Below are 22,855 nucleotides of genomic sequence, written 5' to 3'. Positions count from 1 at the left end.
CCTCCCTGCATGGAGTTTGCATGTTCTCCCCATGCCTGCATGGGTTTCCTCCGGGTGCTGCAGTTGAAAGACATGCAGGTTAGGTACATTGGCAATCCGAAATTGTCCCTAGTGTGTGCTTGGTGTGTGTGTGTGTGTGTCCTGCCTGGGGTTTGTTCCTGCCTTGTGCCCTGTGTTGGCTGGGATTGGCTCCAGCAGACCCCCATGACCCTGCGTTAGGATATAGGGGGTTGGATAATGATAAACTGATTATTTTAACACTTCCTTTAATATTTCTATCCGTTACTAGCGCCAGCTATTGGTGAAATCCTTTTATATAAAAGGTGTCCTTCCGTCCTGTGAGTGCTACGCAGGCGTGGAGTTTCACACACGCCCCGTCCATTTTGCAATGCACGATGGGATTTGTAGTTTCGTTTTTCCAGGTAAAAGATGATTTTCTACTCCAGACTGTGCGATATCTTCTTCTTCTTTCTTACTATATAAAAGCGGTCGGGATTGTCCTTCCGTCCCGTGAGTTGAAAGCGTAGCGGTATTCCGCTTATCACAGACTTACTACTTGCAGCTTGCGGTACAAACTAACATGATGTGAGCAGAGTTCTGGTGCTCCCATTGTTCCCTTGCTTTTGTGCGCGATGCGCTGGAAAAATGGACAAAATTATGTCTCTGGAAATAATTAATGTTGATGGAGTACAAATGCCTCACCACATAGTAAATATCACGGGGGTTCCAAAGGACGACCTCAATATAGAAAAAAAGTTAAAATTTCATCACAAAAATAACAGAAACTACGAGTATTAAAGTAATACCGCTCAAATGCAATATAACCAAATTAATGAGTTTGTATAAAATATCAAATTGACCTACATATTGAATTGCCTTAAGAAGTGGTCAACTTAAAAGTCGGTCGCCTTAAAAGGCGGGTGAGCCTAGTCTTGATCTATTCTTCGTATAAAAATTTCATTTATTAATTAGCATGGATTAATTGATCAATTAGTGAAACTGATTATTGATTCATGTATTGTCATCAGAAGTGAGTAAGTGTGCAAAATTTCAAGTCATTTGGACAATAGGAAGTGGGTTAAATATCGATTACAAGATTTGTACCTGACAACAAACGGGTGAACTTAAAAGAAGCGTGGTAATAAAATAGACTGTGCTCAATTAAAAATGTCATTGTAAAATAAGATTTTTTTTTGTTTGTCTGAATTTCTAAGACAAATAAACTGTGATACTAAAGTGCAAATAACAAGTTTCTTTGATGCTATAAATATAATGTATTTTGCTTATTCCAGGCGTGTTCTCATTGACACTGGAGAGCCATCAATCCCTGAATACATTGGGTGTTTAAAGCAAGCCTTGAAGCAGTTTAACACCTCAATACAGGAGATCATTGTAACACACTGGCATCTAGATCATGTTGGTGGAATCACTGACATCTGCAGGGACATCTTCTGTGGTAAGCAAAGCTCCAAGAAATGGCAGGCATTTGTTCATGGCTCTGATTTATTACAAGGTCTGAATGTTTAGTTATTATATATAGAACTTGGGATCAGTATTAATGTGGAAGAAATCTGGTTCTAGAACTAATGCTGTGCAGAGGCAATTAAATTGGTATTTTGTTAAACTCATGAATGAGCGCTGGCTACTTCTTCAGTAGAGAATTTACACTTCCCCTGTGCAGGACATGTTTGGTGAGGCCATTGACAGTAATGTTTTAGGTTGCCTTAAACAGGTTCTGGAATACCATTTAATGAGTCAGGAGGGGTAGATGGAATTCAACCTTGGAAGGGAAACATTGACCCCAAATGGGAATATCATCAGGAGCTGGATGGCACAATTTTGTTACATCAATGTAGGACGTGAGAATGTCAAAAGAATTATGATTGCTGTGTTGAATAAATAGCTTTGTTGTGGGAAGGCTTTAGTGGTGTATGAGATCAGTCCAGAAATCTTGAAAGCACTGACTACCGTGAAAGGTACTTTAGTTACAACTGTTCATCATTGTTATATGAAAAGTAGAGACAGTATCTGAAAAAATAAGAGGGGCAAAGGGGATATTTTTCATCTACTGTGAAATATCACTTCTTGTCTTAGCTTGAAATGCTAAACTTAAATAATGGAACAGGGTCCAGTAGAGAACATGCAGATCTGATCTTGTTTGCAGAACAGGAAAGCAACTCTCTGGCCTTGCACAAATCTATAAGCATTTATGTATCTTTTTTTTTTCTTTTTCTTCCCATTATATGTTTTCCTCTTTACATGAATTTTGGACTATGAAAAGACATGTCTTTTATTCATTAAGCTACAATATCTTATGGAAAATGCAGTTAGAACAGGGGTTCCCAGGCTACTGCTGTAACCATCCCAACGTAATCTATACTTACAGAGTCAAAATAAGATTCCTATACTTTATAATGAGTGTAAGACTCTGCCAATGGTGTGATTTCTCTCCTCTAATGTTTGTGATTTTAATAGACAGATATGAAGGCTTGACTGAAGATTAGAGAGAATCACATAAGAGTTGCAGTTCAGCTGTTTGTGAATGATAATGTTTTTTTTGCCTCGTTCCTCTTCAATATCCAGCACACAACAGATACATTTACAGCTGACTATGATGTGGTCACACTGAATCATCACTAATTCTCCCACTTTCCATAAAGGTGGGAAGCTGAAATTTCGCGTGCTTATTCCTTGCAGTGTACTTACAAACATTTGGTATGTTTCATGTTCTATTGTAACACCCAAGGGGACAGGTGTACCCCCTAAACTGTATATATAGATGGAGGAAACCCCTCCTCACTATTTCTGCGACTTCCAATATACATAGAAAGCCCAAATTTCCTACGCTCATCCTTTACACTTTACTTACAAACGTTAAGTATGTTTCATTTCAGGCCATGCCTCATAACGAACTTTCAAAAATAATGTCTTCTTTTTGGCGGTTTTCACCATTATGGCGTAAGGAACTTTTGAAACTGACCTCTCCTTTTGGCAGTTTCATTCCTTATTTCCATTAACAAAGAATTTGTTTCATGGCAGAGACGCACAAGGGCCGCCCCCGGTCCCCCTTCCTTTTTCCGCATGGCCGCTGTCCGCGCACCTACCACGTGGTTGGCTCCCTGCCTATATACATTAACAACATCCAAAACTCATGTGCCTCCTCACTCGCTTCCTTACTTTCCTCAGCAGTTCGTTGTGCTCACTGCTCCCTTCTTCTTTACTCCACCGCTTCAAGCCTATTACTACTCACCTTCCTTCACGTCTTCTTGCTGGTGACTCCTGCCTTTTCATTTACTCCACCGTTTCAAGCCTGACATTTTTGGGTTTCCTTACTTGCTCACGTACGTCTTCCTGGTGCTGACTTCTGCTTTTCATTCCCTGCTCCACTGCTTCTCACCTTCCTTCATACTTTCTTTCTCAATGGGTGCAAGTTTACCCCGAATAACATGATCATTTTACATCCTGAGGGCAGAACTGCAAACGTCGTTTACAAAGAGATCCTTACATTCTAAAAATGTCCATTTCTCATACACAACATTTACAATTATAAATTAAACTCTTTACAATCATCAAATTCACTCTCAATACTAAAATAAGCCTATGACAATTACATTGACAATCATGTTACGTTATTTTTAAAATGTTTCCTTTTCTTTATCATAACTTCTTTAACACACTACGTCTCCGCTGCAAAGTGTGGATATTTTGCTAGTATTATATAAGATTCTCCAGCCTTCTTAATCTTATTCAGGTTTGTTGGGATTGAAGTATAATAGAAGCTTTAGATGCAAGACAGGAAGCAATTCTGAACACAGTGAGCAATTCTGAAGTTATTTGTAATATCCACTCTCACTCAGGACAACTTAGCATGGTCCATAACCTAACCAGAGAGTACATGAAAAAAACCCATGTAGACAGAGAGTGAACATGTAAACTCCACACAGAATTAAAATTTGCACCTCAAAATTTACAGCTATGGTCCTTGCATGGTAAAGAGTGGCTTGCCATCTGCAGGTTGTGGAGGAAAGGCTACCCCAAGAGTTCAGGTACACTTTGATCTTATTCCTGAGTGAGGGTGAGATTTACTTAAGAGTCATTGCCAAAACGGGAGTACTGTGGTGACGAAACAGAAGCTAAGTCCTCAGACAGAGCTTTTGGTTTACTGGTCATTCTGTTTCCCCATTCCCTCCTTTGGTTATTAGCTCTCAATGGTGAGCAAAAGAATGTGATCATGTGTACAGGTGCCCAAAATGAAATGCCTGTGCAGGGTCTGGGGGGCTCACTCTTTGATAGGATGTGGAGTTTACGCTATACAGAAGCACCTCATTGCTGTGCATATGTTGTTTGTGAAGTCATGCAAAGTCAGGGAAAATGCTGGCTGGGTATCAGAATTTGGTACAGTATGGTTACTTGTATGTGGTAGCATTCAGTCAAGGGTTGGTTTCAGTTTTGACAGCACCACCTTCAGAATATAGTTAATTTCAAAGCAGCTATGCCACTGTTAATGTAAATTTACAGTATGTTGATTGTTTAGAAGGGGAATCATAACAGAAATGACTGAAGATAGCATGTCCCATCAATAGACTGTGTTTTACCTTTTTTTGTTTAAGTAGTACTGGAACATTGCAGCTAGTGGCATATTTGAAACGGGAATTGTTCTGTGTTGATGCATACTACAATTGAGCAATTTGCCAGAAAGCTGCATCATGGGCTTATATTCTATTTATGTTTGCTAGAGAAAACTAGAAACATAAAGACACTGTGGCCTGCAGGGGGTGCACCAGCCGCCTAAACCCAACACAGACGAACACCAGGCACAATTTCCAAGCACAATACACCTTTATTTAGTGGGAAAGGCTCCCCAACAGCCATTTCCCACAAACAGCACAGTACTTTCTTTGCCTTCTCCTTCATTTCTCTTTCTCTTTATTTCTTCCTCCACACCTCCTTCAAAAAGCGTTGCCCTCTCCCTCCCGACTCTGGCTCCTGGAGTAGTTGCAGCTGGCTCCTTTTAAGTTGCATTCAAGTTCATTCCAGGTGGCCCATTAGCTCCGGAAATACCCGCAGATGTGGTGGAAGCCCGAAATAATAGATCTCTGCAGCCTGCACAGCTCCCCATGGTGGCACTCATAGAACCCAACAGGGCTGCAGCGAACTCCAGCTCCCAGAATGCCCTTTGGGAGTCAGTGGTGCCACAGTAACCTGGGGGGTTGCCCTCAAGTGTCCTGGTGGAGATAATGCCCTGAATACATTTTCTCCCCCGGTCCTTCCATCCAGGGCCCCTTGCCGTTCACGACAGCACATATATAGTACCATTATTAAATGCATACACACATATTTAAAATTGAAAAAAAAAGATTGAGTTTTTCCAGTCAGCAAACTTCCATTTAGACTGGTTAAGGATTCATTCTACCATCCTTCTTTTCTTTTGAATCTGTGCCGCTCTCTTTTCAATTCAGTCCATGCCAATTTTATGTGTCGTATTTCTTAATGTTTTCATCCCTCTGATTCCACTCCTCATATCCTTCATGTGCCACCATTTTTATATTTTTGCTGAACAGACTTTAGGGCCATCATAGCATACCTCTGAATTTAATTGGGTAGGTTTGAGAGTGCTCAGTTCTGTTAAACTCATTTGAGCTGCTATTATCCTGCTGGCATTAAAAATCTTCTTAAGTTAATGCAAGAGACTGGAATGCTTTCTCAATTCGCTTTTTAACAGATCTTTTGAAATACTGTTATTGACTTTACTTTAGGGGGATTGTGCCAATGGTTGTTTCTTGTACTTTGTTCCTTGAATCTAATGATTGCAAAATGTCAGTATCTTTTGCTTTGAGGATTGCACATTAAGCAGATACACAAATGAGAGAGAAAATAAACAGACACCCTGTGCATTAGGATCATCCTGGACATGTTGCAAAAGCGTGGTTAATTATTCCGAGAGTAAAAGATGCAAATATCCATGTGAATGACACACACATAGATTGTGAAATAAAAAGTACCACCATCTGGATAGTAGTATAGCAGTGCTGTTGCTCCTTTATTTCTTACATTATATATTTTACCTTATGCGGCTTTCCTATGATGTTAAGACTCGCAGTCGGCTGCAATTTGAAAAATAAAATCTGCTTTTAGTATCATGCAGTTCTGCTTTCTCTTTGAAAGAAATATAAATTGTTTTAATTAGAATTGTCATTGTCAATGCGGTTTATAGACGTTTTAACAGGGCAGAGCCAAGTGGTTCAGTGGATAGTGAGATATCTCATGTGCTGTCCGCACCAACTGTATCTCCACAAGGATACGTCATTTCAGTTCTTTTATGTATTCTGTACATAGACAGACACCATATTATTAAAATAAGTGAATTTTAAATTCTTTTGATTTTTGAGCCTACTTAACAAGAACATAATTTCTCATTGTCCTGTGGTTGATGGTTTAGTAATTGTTATGACTTGTCCTTCCTACAAAAGAAGTCAAATGCAATTAAGACTAGTAGAACTTACTAAAGTATCTCAGGATTTGTAGACTCATATTAGACTGTCATTAAGAAATCCATAAAAGTGTACAAGATGTGAAACAAGCGACCACTTTTATCTCACGATTTCTTTTGACATTAATGCTAACATTTATAGAACTATTACTCTGTTAGTTTTAATTAATGTGCTGCTATCTCAATATGGAAATTTTAGCATTAGCAATGTTCATTAATGCAGCAAAATTGTCAGACCACAACAAATATACCTGAAATTTAGAGAAACGTATGGTTTGGAGTGCATGCTGTCAATCAGCGCTCATATACTGTACTACATTCAGAATTATAGAAGACACTACAGATAAAAAGTACCGATTCAAATACTCCATCATTTCTATGACTTCTATGATACTGAAAAAGCTTTATTTTAGTGTTAATCCTGGTTATTATTAGGTTTATGTTGATTTTTGTTTTAGAAAAAAGCAGTTTAATATTATGTTAGGTATCCTTTTTCTTCATTCTGATATTCTTTTTGTGTTAGAATATCCAGTTTGTGGGTTTCATGTATATGTTACCAAGGCACAGTCAAGTATGTGAGGGTCCCCAGCTAGAAGTAGCATCATTGCTTTTCACAGATGATGTCGTTCTCGTTGACTCTTCTGACTGTGACCTTCAGCATACACTCGAGCAATTTGCTGCTGAGTGTGAAGCGGCTGGGATGAGGCTCAGCATCTCTAAGTCTGAGGTCCTGGCTCTTTCATGGAAATAGTGTATTGCTTCTCTCAGGTAAGTAGGAGAACGACTGCCTTTAGTGGAGGAGTTCAAGTATCTCAGAAGATTGTTCACACATAACGAAGAAAGGGAACAGAAGATTGCCAAGCAGATTGGAGAGGTGGCAGCTCTACAAGTCCATGGTGGTGAAGCAGGAACTGAGTCTAAAGACAAAACTCTGGGTTTACTGGTTGATCTACATTTCTGTCCTCACTTGTGGTCATAAGCTTTAGGTAATGACTGAAAGAATGAGATTGTGAGAGCAAGTAGCAGAAACAAGGTTTCTTTACCAGGTGGACCGAGAACCTCTGCAATTTGGGAGAGCCTCAGAGTAGAATTGCTGCTTCTCTGGATTGTGAGGAGCCGCTTGAAGGGGTTTGGGCATGTCGTAAAGATGCCCCTCGAATGGCACCTCCTACAGCTGCTCTGGGCATGTCCCAGGGGTTGGGGATCCTGTGACAGAAATAGGAAAGCTGAAGGGATTGTGTTTGAAAAGCTGGAACCTATAACTTAGGATATGGAAGTATGCGCTTACCTACTTGGCCTGCTGCCACTCTGACCAAGCAGTTAAGAAAGTGAATTATTTTTAAAATTTTTATTTAGATTTTTTATTGTTGTTTATGAAATATTAATCTGTCTTTATTAATCTAGTAAACAAATTTAATATCTATCATTGAACAGTGATACTTGAATTGAACTAGTGTCTGAATGACACAACATATAGTTATTTGTGACCATAATGTACTGTTTTCTTTTAGATTCCAGTATGCGAGTCAGTAAACTTCCCCGTGTGCCTTACCTTGAAGAGATCATAGGAAGTGGAGAGAGGAAGTATACATATCTGAAAGATGGCGACGTAATTGAAACTGAAGGAGCCACTCTTAGGTGAGCCCTCTCAAGTAGAAATTACATTTAGTAAAGTAGTTTGCAGTACGTGGGATCTGAGCGAGGGCGTTCATTTCACGTATACATATGGACTTAAGCAGTGCTGGAAGTCAGATGGAGAGTGTGACATTTAGTACAGTAAATAAAGCATTTTATATTAAAAATGCCTATGGCTAATGTTTCATTTATACAGAGCATTAGTGGTTCTGCAAGTTGAACCAGCCTGTACATCTCATGAATTGGCCCCACGAGGACTGGTGCTCTGTGAAGAGTTGGTTTCAGCCATGCCCCAGTGCTGCCCAGAATAGGCTTTTGCCCCGCTATGACTTTGAATTGGATTAAGGAGGCAGGAGAGTGTTATGTTTTAATATGGTTGATGACTTTCAACCTGTGTGTCATGTGGGCTTAGAATTTTCAGGTTTCTGTTTATTGAAGGATTTTATACATCCACAAATTAAATATACTTAATAATATACCTTAGTTTATCTATTGAGAATCTTCATTTTTAAACATAAATATAAAAGAAACAAAGCAGGGAGAGAAACATTGATAATCTGTATGGAACTTGCAGTCGACAAGTGGTTAAGAAAATTAATTGATAATAGCAACTTAGTCAGGCATTGCACTGTATTGGACTACAGTGTCTATCAAGGCATCATTATATTTGTTATAATTTAAATTCTATGGTATGCACTCCATTTTCTTTCTTTTAAATCATTTGCTTTATTCATGTTTTCTTTGCATTGCATTCTTGTTTCCTTTGTAAAGTACTTTTAGCAGTGCTTCTTGCACAAGGGGCTTTAAAATTAAGATTGATCGTTAAAAGGTATTTTCGCACTCTTAGTCTGTTTGCTTAGTGCCAAATCGGAAGATGATTACTTACTTTGTTTTAATCTCCTCTTAGTTTGGGTATTTCACATAGCTAATTTTCAAGTGAACCTGATCATAATAATAAGCACTCCATGGAAGTGTCCTGGACTTTTTCTTTCTCTTGAAAAATCTTCAAGGAGGGTCGAAAACAGCTGCTTTTGTGTACTGCCACATATACTGTAATTACACGGTTTACCCAGCTTTAAGCAGAATGCACATTATCTGGTAACTAAAGGAGTAGAATGAAATTATGGTCTACTTTGCATGCCACAGAAACAACATGTTTCATCAAGGCAGCTCTATAGAGGATGGCAGGCTCTGCTTTGGGCAGTGAAATGTTTCAATTTCATTTAGACATTAGATGTATCAGGTGAGTTTCATTTCACTGTATTTGCTCTCCAGTAACCCACTATATCATTGTAACTACTATACTATTTAGTTCACAAATCACATGCCTTTTGCTTTTACGCCTGTAAATATTTGTTAATAATGTTCATTCTGAAATGTTTAACATTTACTGCATAATATTAATGTTAATATTTCCCCTGGGTTTGCATTGTGTCGAGGAGCAATCACTTTGAAAGGATGCCCCATTATTACGCAGCACACCTACAGTGTAAAATTAAGGGGTTTTATCATCAGTAAGACGAGTCACTGCATTGCTGTTCATTTCTTTGCATGTGAGTTAATCAACCTGATCACAAATTACTTGACTTTTTAAAAAAAAAAAAAAACAACATTTATTTATATAGCACATTTTCATGCAAATAATGTAGTTCAAAGTGCTTTAAATAATCAAGAAAGAGATAAAAGAGAAAATAGAATTAGGGAACACTAATTAACATAGAGTAAAATTAAGGTCCAATGGCCAGTGAGGACAGAAAAACACAAAAAAAACTCCAGACAGCTGGAGAAAAAAATAAATAAAATCTGCAGGGGTTCCAGGTCACGAGACCACCCAGCCCCCACTAGGCATTCTACCTAATATAAATGACCTCACAGTCAGTCCTCATTCAGGGTTCACATGGATGAACTTGATGATGATGGTCATGTGGACTTCTGGCCTTCAATCCATCAATGTAGGGACATCACAGTGCTTTGATTGGGTGGTGGTGGCACAGAAAACTGGAAAAGGAACAGAAGAGAAAGTAGGGGTTGGTACGAATTATGGAACCGCCAGGAATGATATTAATAATTAAATGCATATACAGAGTACAGTATCATGATTAAGCTAAAATGAGAAAGCCATGTTAAAATAATGTGTTTTCAGCAGTGTTTTAAAGTGCTCCACTGTATTAGCCTGGCAAATTCCTATTGGCAAGCTATTCCAGATTTTAGGTGCATAACAGCAGAAGGCCGCCTCACCACTTCTTTTAAGTTTAGCTTCGGAATAATAAGCAGACACTCATTTGAAGATTTATGCTTACGATTTGGAGTGTAAGGTGAGAGACATTCTGAGATATAAAATGGAGCGAGATTATTTAAGGCTTTGTAAACCATAAGCAGGATTTTAAAGTCAATTCTAAATGACACAGGTAACCAGTGTAGTGACATCAAAACTGGAGAGATGTGCTAGGATTTTCTTTTCCGAGTTAAGATTCTAGCAGCTGCATTCTGCACTAGTTGCAATCGATTGATGTCTTTTTTGAGTGGTCCTGAGGGGAGTGCATTACAGTAATCGAGCCGACTGAAGACAAAAGTATGAACTAATTTCTCAGCATCTTGCAATGTTATAAGAAGTCTAACTTTTGCTATAATTCTTAAGTGAAAAAATGCTGCGCTAGTAATCTGATTAATATGTGATGTAAAATTCAGGTCAGAGTCAATAGTTACCCCTAAATTCTTTTTTAAATTTTAAACATAGTAAACATGGACTGTCTTAGTAAACATAGACTGCAGTTAGATCAGTCCTGTGTCAGTCTATTTGATTTGGTCCGCAGCAGAGTCATGTTCATATCTACCTACACAAGCCAAACCACAGCGGAAATTCTTCCAGAGTTTGAAAGAACTGGTCCAAACTAACTAGGTATGACAGCATCTTGGGAGTCTCCTTTATTTAAGATTTGCAAAATACCCACGCTTCGCAGTGGCGAAGTACTTACTGCCTTAAAAAATTTTATTAAGAAGAAAATTAAACCTTTTTAAACTGAGGGAAAATATACCAATAATTATTTTTTAAGGATCTCTTTGTATACCACATTGTCAGTTCAGCCCTCCGGTTGTAATACGACCAAGCTGTGCGCTGAGCTTACTCTTGAGCATGCAACGTACAGTTGGCCATGTGAACAGTAATCTTGTTTCAGATCTCACAGCTTGGATTGCTGCTGTCATAATCGGTTTGAGTTTCATGGTTTGTTTCAATTACGACAGTATTTGCAGGACTTGTGTTGAAGTGACATTTGGCATCTGTCAAGCGTTGTAAGCATACAACCGGTTTCATCGATAACTTCACATCCAGCTTTTGAGAGTTTAAACATTCATAAACATCGAAGTGTCCACTACTCGTCACCTGTGATTCTAAGATGTTTAAGAGGCATTGGCGGTTGTCGAAAGGGGTAAAATATTTGGCCATTTCGGTACACTTGAAAGCGAGAACCAAACAATTCAGCGGCAGCCATCAACTCACATGCAGAACCATAGGTGAAGGGCTTAAGCATTTCACTCTTATAGTGCTCCTGTGTAGTATAATTATCTCCTGTACTGTCATCAGTCCACACCTTGAACCTGTCCCAGTCATTCAATACATAAGACACAATGTTCCTCCGGATATCAAGAGTGAGACTGATATGGCCGTGCAATATGTAACAAAGAGAATGGAAAAGGCAGGTGCCATCTCCGGGCATGAAAACCACTTAGTAAGTGAGTTTTATTACATAAAAAGGCTGCAGTCATCAGCAGGGAGACGTGAATCCCATGGCGAAGCAAGGAAGGGAATGTAAAGACCAGAGCGACGGCCTTATATAGGCAGGCAGCCAACAACATGGGAGGCGTTGGGATGGGGGACCCAACACCGCCTCACACGGTGACCGAGCTGCAGGCTATGGACGTATATATGTACGTAAGTAGGATTCAGTTAGCGTTGGGAACCCGCATACCAAATCTCTTGAAGATGGGCCCATAAGTACCAAAGGCCATTGGAAAGTTCAATATGGCGGCCGTGAGTGGCGTCATACCACCGAAATAAGTACATACATTGGTTTCAGTTAGCACAGGGAAGCCGCCTACCAAATTTCGTGAAGATGGGGCCATAAATAAGAAAGTTTAACATGGCGGACGTTGTCGACCGTTATGACTGTTACGCGTACAATTTCGAAATGAAACCTGCTTAACTTTTGTAAGTAAGCTGTAAGGAATGAGCCTGCCAAATTTCAGCCTTCTACCTATACGTGAAGTTGGAGAATTAGTGACGTTGGAAAGTTCAATATGGCGGCCGACAGTGGCGTCATATGACTGAAATAAGTACGTACATCGGTTTCGGTTAGCACAGGGAAGCCGCCTACCAAAGTTCGTGAAGATGGGGCCATAAATAAGATGGCGGACGTTGTCGACCGTTATGACTGTTACCATCAGTTAGAAAGCTGTGAAAAAATCAAGTAAGGCTGTCTTTGTTTTGAATTTGACCACAGAGAAATACTACAGACTGTGGTGGGTTGGCACCCTGCCCGGGGTTTATTTCCTACCTTGAGCCCATTGTTGGCTGGGATTGGCTCCAGCAAACCCCCGTGACCCTGTAGTTAGGATATAGCTGGTTGGATAATGGATGGAATACTACAGAAGTTCTTGTGATTCCACAATTGTTTTTTATAATTTCTCCCAATGATACTTTCTTTATAAAATATATGTATTTGATCCATGTTTACGTAACGACCGCCTATCAATGTATCGTTATTTCTGACTTATTATGATATTGAAATTAAACATGCTTCTTTATATCTTTTGATTGCTTGGGTCCATTTTTTTCACCATGTTTCATCAGTTGGAAATTTGTTGAAACTCAGGTAAGGATTTTGTGTTTAGAATTTGAACACAGAGGCACACAACAGAAGCTCTTCTTTTGAAATTCTGCTATTGTTTAGGGTAACCCATTTGCAATGCCTCCTGAAAAAAAATGAGGAGGAGTGAAAAGGGCTAATTGCCGTCTTACTGTATATTGGTTCTTGATACTGGTAGAGTGTACCTTGTACAGGGCAGTCTTGCAACAGATACTTGTTGGGTAAGCTCTGGATCCCTGCTGATACTTTACAAGAAAAAAATAGGCTGAGAATATTGGTGGAGAGAATTATAATGATTTCTTGTTCCTAAATTATTATGTAATAATGAAAAGTAATGCAATATTAATATAATAGACAAATAAATGCAATTGCGCTGTGATGCACACCATATCTGTGACAAAAGTTCAAAACATAACTTTCTAAAACCCACTAATTTCACAGTCATTGGTTAAAACAGACCTTCCAAAACACTAATAGCCTAATGTGGCAACCTGAATATAGAGATGCATTGTTACTTTGAACTTATTTAACTGTTTTGTTTCTTTTAGGATCCTTTTTACACCTGGCCATACAGATGACCACTTAGCATTACTTCTTGAAGAAGAAAATGCAGTTTTCTCTGGAGACTGTATACTTGGGGAAGGGACAGCGGTGTTTGAAGACCTTTATGATTACATGAAATCTCTGGAAATACTCTTAGATTGTAAAGCGGACTTGATCTATCCAGGTATTATATGTGTATTTTTGTGTTTTTACTGTTTTAGAAGCATTGTAGCGTTAACAGAACAAAGAAGTTGTAAGAAAAAACAAACGAACAAACAATTAAGAGAGAGGAACTGATACCTCACATGCACCCATTTTTAGCTAGGATAGTCTCCATACACCACTCTGTTAACCTTCATGGGAATAAACATTTTCAAAAATTAGATGAACAGATAAAATATGAACTTTACACAATGTATTTATTGTAAATAATATACTATAGGTAATAGTGAATATTTTTGGAATTAGATGTATTCTTGTTGGGTAGCATTATGGCGCACTGTTTAGCTTTCCTGTCTCACACTTTCAGAATTCTGGGTTCATTTCCCATTCTGGAGATTGTCTGTGTGGCACTTGCCTGTTAACCTCGGGTCTGCTTGGATTTTCTTCTGGTACCCCAGATTTCACTCACATTTGTTAGATGCTAATGCTGACGTCAGGTTGATTGCCAATATGCTCCAGCCGCTGATGTCATTGAACTGGATTAGGTAGTTCATTTGCTTTTTAACCACTAAGGGAAAGTCCCCTTTTTTTCCAGTGTTTTGCATACTCTTCCATTACTGTGAGTGAGTTTCATTGTTCCTTAGTTACAGTGAATTTAACTACTTAGTGACTAGGTCACTCTTCAGATGCATTGCTTTAATATAAGTAAGAAAAAAATATCAATACTAATGTAATTGTTAGCAGCACAGTGGTGCAGTGGTAGCACTGCTGCCCTAACCCTTAAGGAGATCAGGATTCACATTCAGGATGAAGATGTACAGATGTAATTGTCTGAAATCTTTTTCCTTTTTTCCTTTTTGCTTCCGCTGTCCTACAGCTGTAAAATATGAAATGACCACAAGAATAAAAACACTGCATTTACAGTTTTGAGCTGCATTCATTCTTAATTCTAATTGAACTGATAGCATTACAGTAAAGTGGGCATGAAATTGGTTAATAAAATAATGTTTAATAGTACACACCAGTGAAGAGATTGGTGACTTGGAAAAACACTTGAAAGTTATTTTTTCCTTTCATCAAAAACAATTCAGGACACAAAAATGCTGATTTTTACATTTTTTGCCATTACATTTCTTAGAGTATGGAGGGTTTGGTTGCCATGATATTGTAGTATTTAGCTGCTTCTTACTCGTCAGGTCCTGGATTTGATTCACAACCAAGTCAAGTTGTTGAGTTAACAGAGTTGAGTGGATTTTATTTCATATGCATCAACTGGACTTCGTAATTCTTAGCATTTAATATTTAATACTGCTTAGTTTTAGTGAAGAATGGTAAGAAAAAGGGAAGGCAAAAAGTCCTAACAATAAAAATTAAAAGGATACACTCCTTATTGAAATGTCAATGTTTGTTAATGCAGCTGCTCGAATCAACAGAGTTCAACTTTTTTAATAAGATCTCTTAAACAACAAAACTTTAGTGAAAAAGAAATGGATAGTTTTTAGGAAAAGGCAGCATCAGTAAGTGCAGCTTCTTTTGAAAAGCCATACTCTTTATTTGAAAAGATTAACAACAACTAAAGTGGAGATTTCTCAAAAACAAAATATATGGGAACAATATTGATAACTCTCAGGACCTTAATCTACATATAAGGATTTTGTTTCATCAGATGTCATTGTATGTAATCAAAATCAATTTGTATTTTATTTCAGGCCATGGACCAATTGTAGTGAATGCCGGGCAGAAAATTAAGGAATATATCGCTCATAGGAACCTCCGTGAACAGCAGATTCTGAGTGTTTTACAACAAAGTAATAAGGGCTTCTCTTCAATGGAACTTGTAAAAACTATTTACAAGGTCAATATGTTTTATATTTACTGATATGATTGGGTTACCGGATGATATGTGCTTGGTTATCAATAAGAAAGCATATAGTGAAGCGTTGTTTGTTAATTGCATCATCATTGGGGATCTTGTTTTAGGGAAACAGTCCCAAGCATATACTGATGAATTTAAATAAGCAGGATGGGTAGATATTAAATTTATATTTTGTACTGATATATGACGTTATATCTCACAATAAGACATAAGTCTGTTTAAGTAAATTGAAAGATGGAGGGAAATTATAAATCGTTTGATTATACAAATTTGCCAGACTTCCCCTTTAAGGCCTCATTAATTCAGATCTAAATGCAAACTTGGGCCTATTGTTTTCTGTTTTGCAGTATCTTGTAAGTTATGGCACTTCAATGCATGTTGAACAGTACTATTACTGAGCCTTTATTAATCTAATCAGGTCTCAATTCTGTGTGTCATGTCAAAGGTGTATTGCTATATATATTTGTTAAAAACACAGAAAACTATATTGACACAAAGACATGTTGTGTTAGTTAGCCCCAGACACAGATAGACAGACACCGGATGTTGCAAAAACACACGTTTTTTACAATAGTCCGGCACACAACACAGTGCTGTTGCACCAAACACCTTTATAAGAGTCCTTTTTTCTCTCTCCCTCCGGACTTCTCCTGCCACCTTTCCTCCTCTCCTCCCGAGCTTTGTCTTCTTCCTCCCGACTCTGGCCATCGATTGGGGGAAGGCGGCCTCTTTTATATCCACCCGGATGTGCTCCAGGTGCCCTCTGACGATCTTCCTGCGGCACTTCGTGTGTGGCAGAAGTGCTGACATCCAGGGCTCCTCAGTCCTCTGGGCGCCCCCTTGTGGTGGCCACAGGCCCCATTTATGGTCGAGCTTCCATGCTTGGTTTCTGTGGCCCCCATACAGACTGGGCGGTTGCCCTCTCGTGGCCCAGGGGAGGTATAATCCCTTTCCCAGTCCTTCCAGGCATCCTGGCTGGGCATAAGCCCCCAGCCGACCGCCACAATGCATAAAAGATTCAACCACGATTGTCTCACAGCTTGTCCCTAAAATATTCTATTTATTTTAATTTTTACTTCAATTTCCATCTTTATGTCCTAATGAAGATTATGGTGGCAAAGTGCCAAGGTGGAAAAAAACAATTGTAATAGGAAATTTGGCATTAGCCAGTTTATATATTTTTATATTTAAAAATATATGAAGGTTAGCCATCCATCACACGTTTACTAGTGAACCACTTGGGCTAGAACCTTGATCGTCATCTTAAGAGAATTTGGAGTAATATGCATGGTCAAACTGTATAGTCAAACTGATCCAGAAAGTGATATGATAGAAAGCAAAAGAAAAGGACTGGGATCTGTTGAGCGTTAAGAATATTGCAGAAACCTGTAACATGAAGAATTACAGCTCTGGCATTCACTCCTGTCAAGCACATGCAGCATGACAATCTGCTAGCTTTGATGAATTACTAGGGCTAGAACCTTGATCATGGGAGGAATGGAGGTCTGCGTGTATTCTAGTAAGAAATGTTTAAAATATTTAAGGAAAAGTTATGGTACATTCTTTACTACAGTGCTATCACAGATGGCCAAAGGAAGTTCTGAAAATTAATAAAATTATATGCATCATGACATAAGAATGTTCCCAATTTCCCCAGGTTTTTAAAAAAATCTCAGGTTTACTGTAAATATTGCAACAGTTATTGCATTTTTCTTTTAAAAAATAATATCCTGTAGCCCAGTTGAAGCAAGTCCTCAGGTGTGGATAATACCAGGTGGGTAATGCTGAAAGTACTGAACCCTGTTAGAGTTTTAGCTCCATGTTGAATGGAATGCTGGCACAGCTCCTTGAAACTGACATTGGGATGGCAGTCCTCTTCTGTAAATAGGGGTCCAAAATGAAGCTTTCAATTAATGAGAGATCAGAATCCATAGTTTCCTTGGGAAAGCCTTTACAGGAGTACGGGGCAGTGGTTCTGTCTTAAAGCTGAAGCTCTGATCCAGGAGGAACAATGTCAGTCCCATCAACAAGAGTCGCAATTGAATACTAGGCAATGTGAATGGAAGTAATAGTCTGCCTGGGGAGCATTTTGTCTCATGTCCTGTTTGCAATATTTAGGGACAGCTTATCAAGATGCACTCTTGCAGAGTTTCCAGTTTGGAGATTTATGGTCTGTGTTTTTTGTGGACATTGCAGTGTCCATCAAACACTTTGATAATTGACACACAATGAAGTATTCTGCCAAAAATAATCCTCTATAAAATAAGAATTAACACCTCCAAATCTGAGTTCATTGTCACCTTGTCGGGAAGAAAATGGCTTTCTGTTTATAGGTTATAGATGAGCAGTTTCTCTCAAATAGAAAATTTCAGGTGCCATGGTGTCTTGTTCATAATTTAGGGAAGTCTTGATTGTGAGGCCAAGTTATAACTGAGTGCAGTATCAGCTGTGGTAAAATGAAACTAAGCCACAGGATGAAGCTCTCTGTTTACAGATCAGTCTGTGTCTCCATCATCACTAATGATCATGTGTGACTAACGACTGCAAGAATGTGCCTGAGATTAGGTTCTAGCGCATGAGTGGGGATCTTGGCATATGTGAAGAACCTTCGGTTTGAACTGTTATTTCTTTGGATTGAGAGGTGCCAGATGAAGTAGTTTGGGCATGTAGTGAAAATGCCCTCTGGTCACCTCTCACAGGACACAAACAGACCTAAACTCAGGCAGTCATATAGGACCACTTTAGAGTCCCCTGCTAACTAAACACACGTATCTTTAGTATATGGAAGAAACATTTGCACAGACAGTTTTCAAAGTCCATACAGATACTGTAGTTCCCGGGCTAAGACTTGAAGCTAGCTGTGAGGCGGTAGCAGAAACAATTGTGTCAACGTTCTGCAACTAATTAATATAATTACTAATAACAGGCGGATGGCTAATGTGAAATTGGGTATCCTCCCCCTACTTGGATAAAACTAAACATATAGTGTTGCTAATAAATATTTTGTATTATAATTCTAAATTCCACTTTTATGTAATGCTGTTTATCTTCCTAGGAAACTCCTGAACATCTTCACAAAGCAGCAGAAAATAATGTTTTACATCATTTAACAAAACTGGAAAAGGAAGGAAAACTGAGTAAGTGTTAAACATGTTGCCAAAAATGCTTACAGTTACAAAAAAAAAATCCTTCTCTGCTCTAAAACAAATGTTTTTTAACAAGTTAAGCTAAAGCACTCTTAAAATAAGACTTGTGCAGAGGTACATACCTCACACTTTGTTCTGTAGTGGTGCTGCTATTTCATTATATGTAGTTTTACTGTAAGTGTGCCATTATATTAAAAATATGAAGTAATGTATTATGTCAATATTGTACCAATCTCCACTTGCTGGAGTGTGGGAATTTGTGATTAATAATGGAATCTATTTACTTCATTTAAAGATTGTGGACAAATTACAGATTATACACAGACCAGTAATGGCGCACTACACGATAACGTGCAGTGAATACACTTGACTTATAGTTTTCATAATCATTCTGTGTACGTTTCGCATTCATTTGCTCAGAGGTTGATCCACTTGCTGCTTCCTGAGCAGCTCTTCTTTTCTCCACCCTAGCGGCCTGCTTCTTCTTCTCTTTCGTTGCCATCTTTTTACTTTAAAACTGATTAAGTTTGTATTGCAATTACTTAGTACATTTTCTTAAATTTTTCACTTAAGCTGGCACTTAAGTTTTCAACCTGCCTCAAGAATAATTTAAGATATGAAGAGGTAGGGGAAGTGATGGCGAAGGTGGTAAGGATGAGAACGGCGCCCATACATATGTGCTGCACACCCGCCCTGCTGGCTGCTCCCGACAGTTGAATCTACAATAAAATAAAATAAAAATAAAAAAGAGGAATAACCTTGGAGGTCAATCATCACTCCTAAAGCGGATAGTACACGTCATGTAGTATATGTGTACACATTTCAGGTAAATAGCTCAAACGGTTTGTGAGCTACAGATGATTTAAAATCCTGGACAGGCAAACAGACAGCCACGGTAGTGTATTATATATAAAGATAATTTTATATGTTGCCACCAGACTGCCCTGGTGGGGTCTTAGGGTCTGAAAGAGATTAAAGTTAGGTCATGACGTGCAGGCTTATTCTCTTCACTGACTAATCCCACTTTTGATTTTTCCCATTTTTGAAAAGGCTGCTTCATGCTTTAGTAAACAAAGACATTCTACTGTCATCTCACAAAAGAGTAAGGTCATTTACGCTGGTTGTCATTATACTGTATATTTTACATTTGTCTTAGAAACAGTATGTATCCCATTTTGTGCTTAATCATATGCTTTGTCTTTGTATTGCTTTTTACAACCTTTCTTCTATTTTAGGAATAAAAAAAGTTACTATATGGTAAAATTTAATCAATCATTTTTTCAGTTGACTTATAATACTCTTTTGTAGGCAATTTCAAGGGCTGGGTTAACAAAGTAATGCTTTATACTATTTATAAAGTGGCAGATTAAGAGGGGTTTGGAAAAACAGACAAAGCAGCTTGTACATTACATAAGTCCATCTTAAAGTTACTTAGTAATCTCCAAAAGTCATCAGTTTCAGGAAACTCACTCTTGTTCAGTTAGCCCCCCATGAACAGGTATAATTTTATTTGTTGTGTGTTCATGTATTGATCTCATTGTTCTACCTTTCCAAATGTATATAATAAAGGTTTGATGCAGTTCGCTGATTCGGTTTTCTTACAACTCTGCATGGCGCCTTTCATTTTTGCTGTACATGTTCAATTCATATAATGCTAGAGTGTACAGTAAATGGAATCGTGAACATGAAAGCCGAGTATCTCAATGTTTATGATCAGTGCAATACAGCATATTTTATATCATGAATTTTACTCAAGGTCACATGCAGAACTCAAGGAGGAGATTGTCGCTAGCGCCATCACTTAGCAATACTGCCAACTTTAGATATCATACATATATAATACGCTCAGATATACTATATGGGCAAGGAAAACAGAGTGGGGAATTCAAGATTTTTTAGACAATTTTTTGTCTAACCATTATCTTTATGAGAAACAATATTTTGGCCAGAGATTTGACAAAGACATATTTCCGTCCAACTAAACAAGTGTGATGTGCATTCTGTGTTTATTTTTTATTTGAATGTTTATTTTATTTATTGGAATGTCAGAGTATTTTAAAGTATATATGAGAGTGAGAAATTTTGTAAATTGTTTCTTGTTTGTTTCATTTAGGAAAAGAAACCGTTCCTTGTGTGACTTGGAAGAGCTTTCTGTGATCCCAGTCTTGGCCTCATTTTTAACAGTCATTATGCTCTTTATGGTTATTTTTCAGTCAAAGATTTATTTTGCTACATACAGTGGGATGCAAAAGTTTGGGCAACCGTGTTAATAGTCATTATTTTCCTGTATAAATCGTTGGTTGTTACGATAAAAAATGTCAGTTAAATATATCATATAGGAGACACACACAGTGATATTTGAGAAGTGAAATGAAGTTTATTGGATTTACAGAAAGTGTGCAATAATTGTTCAAACTAAATCAGGCAGGTGTATAAATTTGGACACCACAAAAAAGAAATGAAATCAATATTTAGTAGATCCGCCTTTTGCAGAAATTACAGCCTCTAAACGCTTCCTGTAGGTTCCAATGAGAGTCTGGATTGTGGTTGAAGGTATTTTGGACCATTCACTTTACAAAACATCTCTAGTTCATTCAGGTTTGATGGCTTCCGAGCATGGCCATCTCTCTTTAACTCACACCACAGATTTTCAATTATATTCAGGTCTGGGGACTGAGATGGCCATTCCAGAACGTTGTACTTGTTCCTCTGCATGAATGCCTTAGTGGATTTTGAGCAGTGTTTCGGGTCGTTGTCTTGTTGAAAGATCCAGCCCGGCGCAGCTTCAGCTTTGTCACTGATTCCTGGACATTGGTCTCCAGAATCTGCTGATACTGAGTGGAATCCATGCGTCCCTCAACTTTGACAAGATTCCCAGTCCCTGCACTGGCCACACAGCCCCACAGCATGATGGAACCACCACCATATTTTACTGTAGGTAGCAGGTGTTTTTCTTGGAGTGCTGTGTTCTTTTTCCTCCATGCATAACGCCCCTTGTTATGCCCAAATAACTCAATTTTAGTTTCATCAGTCCACAGCACCTTATTCCAAAATGAAGCTGGCTTGTCCAAATGTGCTTGAGCATACCTCAAGCGGCTCAGTTTGTGCTGTGGGCGGAGAAAAGGCTTCCTCTGCATCACTCTCGCATACAACAACTCCTTGTGTAAAGTGCGCCGAATGGTTGAACGATGCACAGTGACTCCATCTGCTGCAAGATGATGTTGTAGGTCTTGTTGTAGGTCTTTGGTGCTGGTCTGTGGGTTGACTCTGACTGTTCTCACCATTCGTCGCTTCTGTCTATCCGAAATCTTTCTTGGTCTGCCACTTCGAGCCTTAACTTGAACTGAGCCTGTGGTCTTCCATTTCCTCAATATGTTCCTAACTGTGGAAACAGACAGCTTACATCTCTGGGAAAGCTTTCTGTATCCTTCCCCTAAACCATGATGGTGAACAATCTTTGTCTTCAGGTCATTTGAGAGTTGTTTTGTGACCCCCATGTTGCTACTCTTCTGAGAAAATTAAAGGAGGAGGGAAACTTATAATTGACCCCCTTAAATACTCTTTCTCATTATAGGATTCACCTGTGTCTGTAAGTCAGGGGTCACTGAGCTTACCAAGCCAATTTGAGTTCCAATAATTAGTTCTAAAAGTTTTGGAATCGATAAAATGACAATGGACCAAATTTATGCACCTGCCTGATTTTGTTTGAACAATTATTGCACACTTTCTGTAAATCCAATAAACTTCATTTCACTTCTCAAATATCACTGTGTGTGTCTCCTATATGATATATTTAACTGACATTTTGTATCGTAACAACCAACAATTTATACAGGAAAATAATGACTATTAACAAGGTTGCCCAAACTTTTGCATCCCACTGTAAACTGTTAATATAATCACACAAACAGTTGTACTGAAGATGCCATGTTATATATGAAAGATATATTACATGCACTAGGAGTTTTCAAATATTATCTGTTATTCTGCCTTCAAACTATGTCAAATATGTTTTCTTGTGTAGTTTTCATAATTTCAATGTAATTTATCATAACCTCACTTAAATTTGCAGTACTGCTAAAATTACCAATACCACTAAAGATTCATTTATTGACTGTGGTAAATTGAAATTAAATAC

The 22,855-nt window shown here is 38.3% G+C and overlaps 1 protein-coding gene across 1 annotated transcript in view; it reads left to right on the top strand.

The window, feature by feature from the left end:
• The window catches only part of lactb2 (lactamase, beta 2), a 29,854-nt gene extending 8,842 nt beyond the window's left edge, over window positions 1–21,012 (top strand). Inside the window, exons 2-7 of the mRNA XM_039754637.1 lie at window positions 1,293–1,456; window positions 8,002–8,128; window positions 13,539–13,717; window positions 15,405–15,550; window positions 18,627–18,708; window positions 20,831–21,012. Coding sequence (XP_039610571.1) covers window positions 1,293–1,456; window positions 8,002–8,128; window positions 13,539–13,717; window positions 15,405–15,550; window positions 18,627–18,708; window positions 20,831–20,874 — 742 coding nt within the window. The 3' untranslated portion in view covers window positions 20,875–21,012. The remainder of the gene's footprint in view (window positions 1–1,292; window positions 1,457–8,001; window positions 8,129–13,538; window positions 13,718–15,404; window positions 15,551–18,626; window positions 18,709–20,830) is intronic.
• The last annotated feature ends 1,843 nt before the right edge of the window (window positions 21,013–22,855 follow it).

Source organism: Polypterus senegalus, chromosome 5 (assembly GCF_016835505.1).
Source record: "Polypterus senegalus isolate Bchr_013 chromosome 5, ASM1683550v1, whole genome shotgun sequence".
Lineage (NCBI taxonomy): Eukaryota > Metazoa > Chordata > Cladistia > Polypteriformes > Polypteridae > Polypterus > Polypterus senegalus.
Note: the sequence above shows the minus strand (reverse complement) of the source record. Positions and strands in the feature narration are given on the sequence as shown.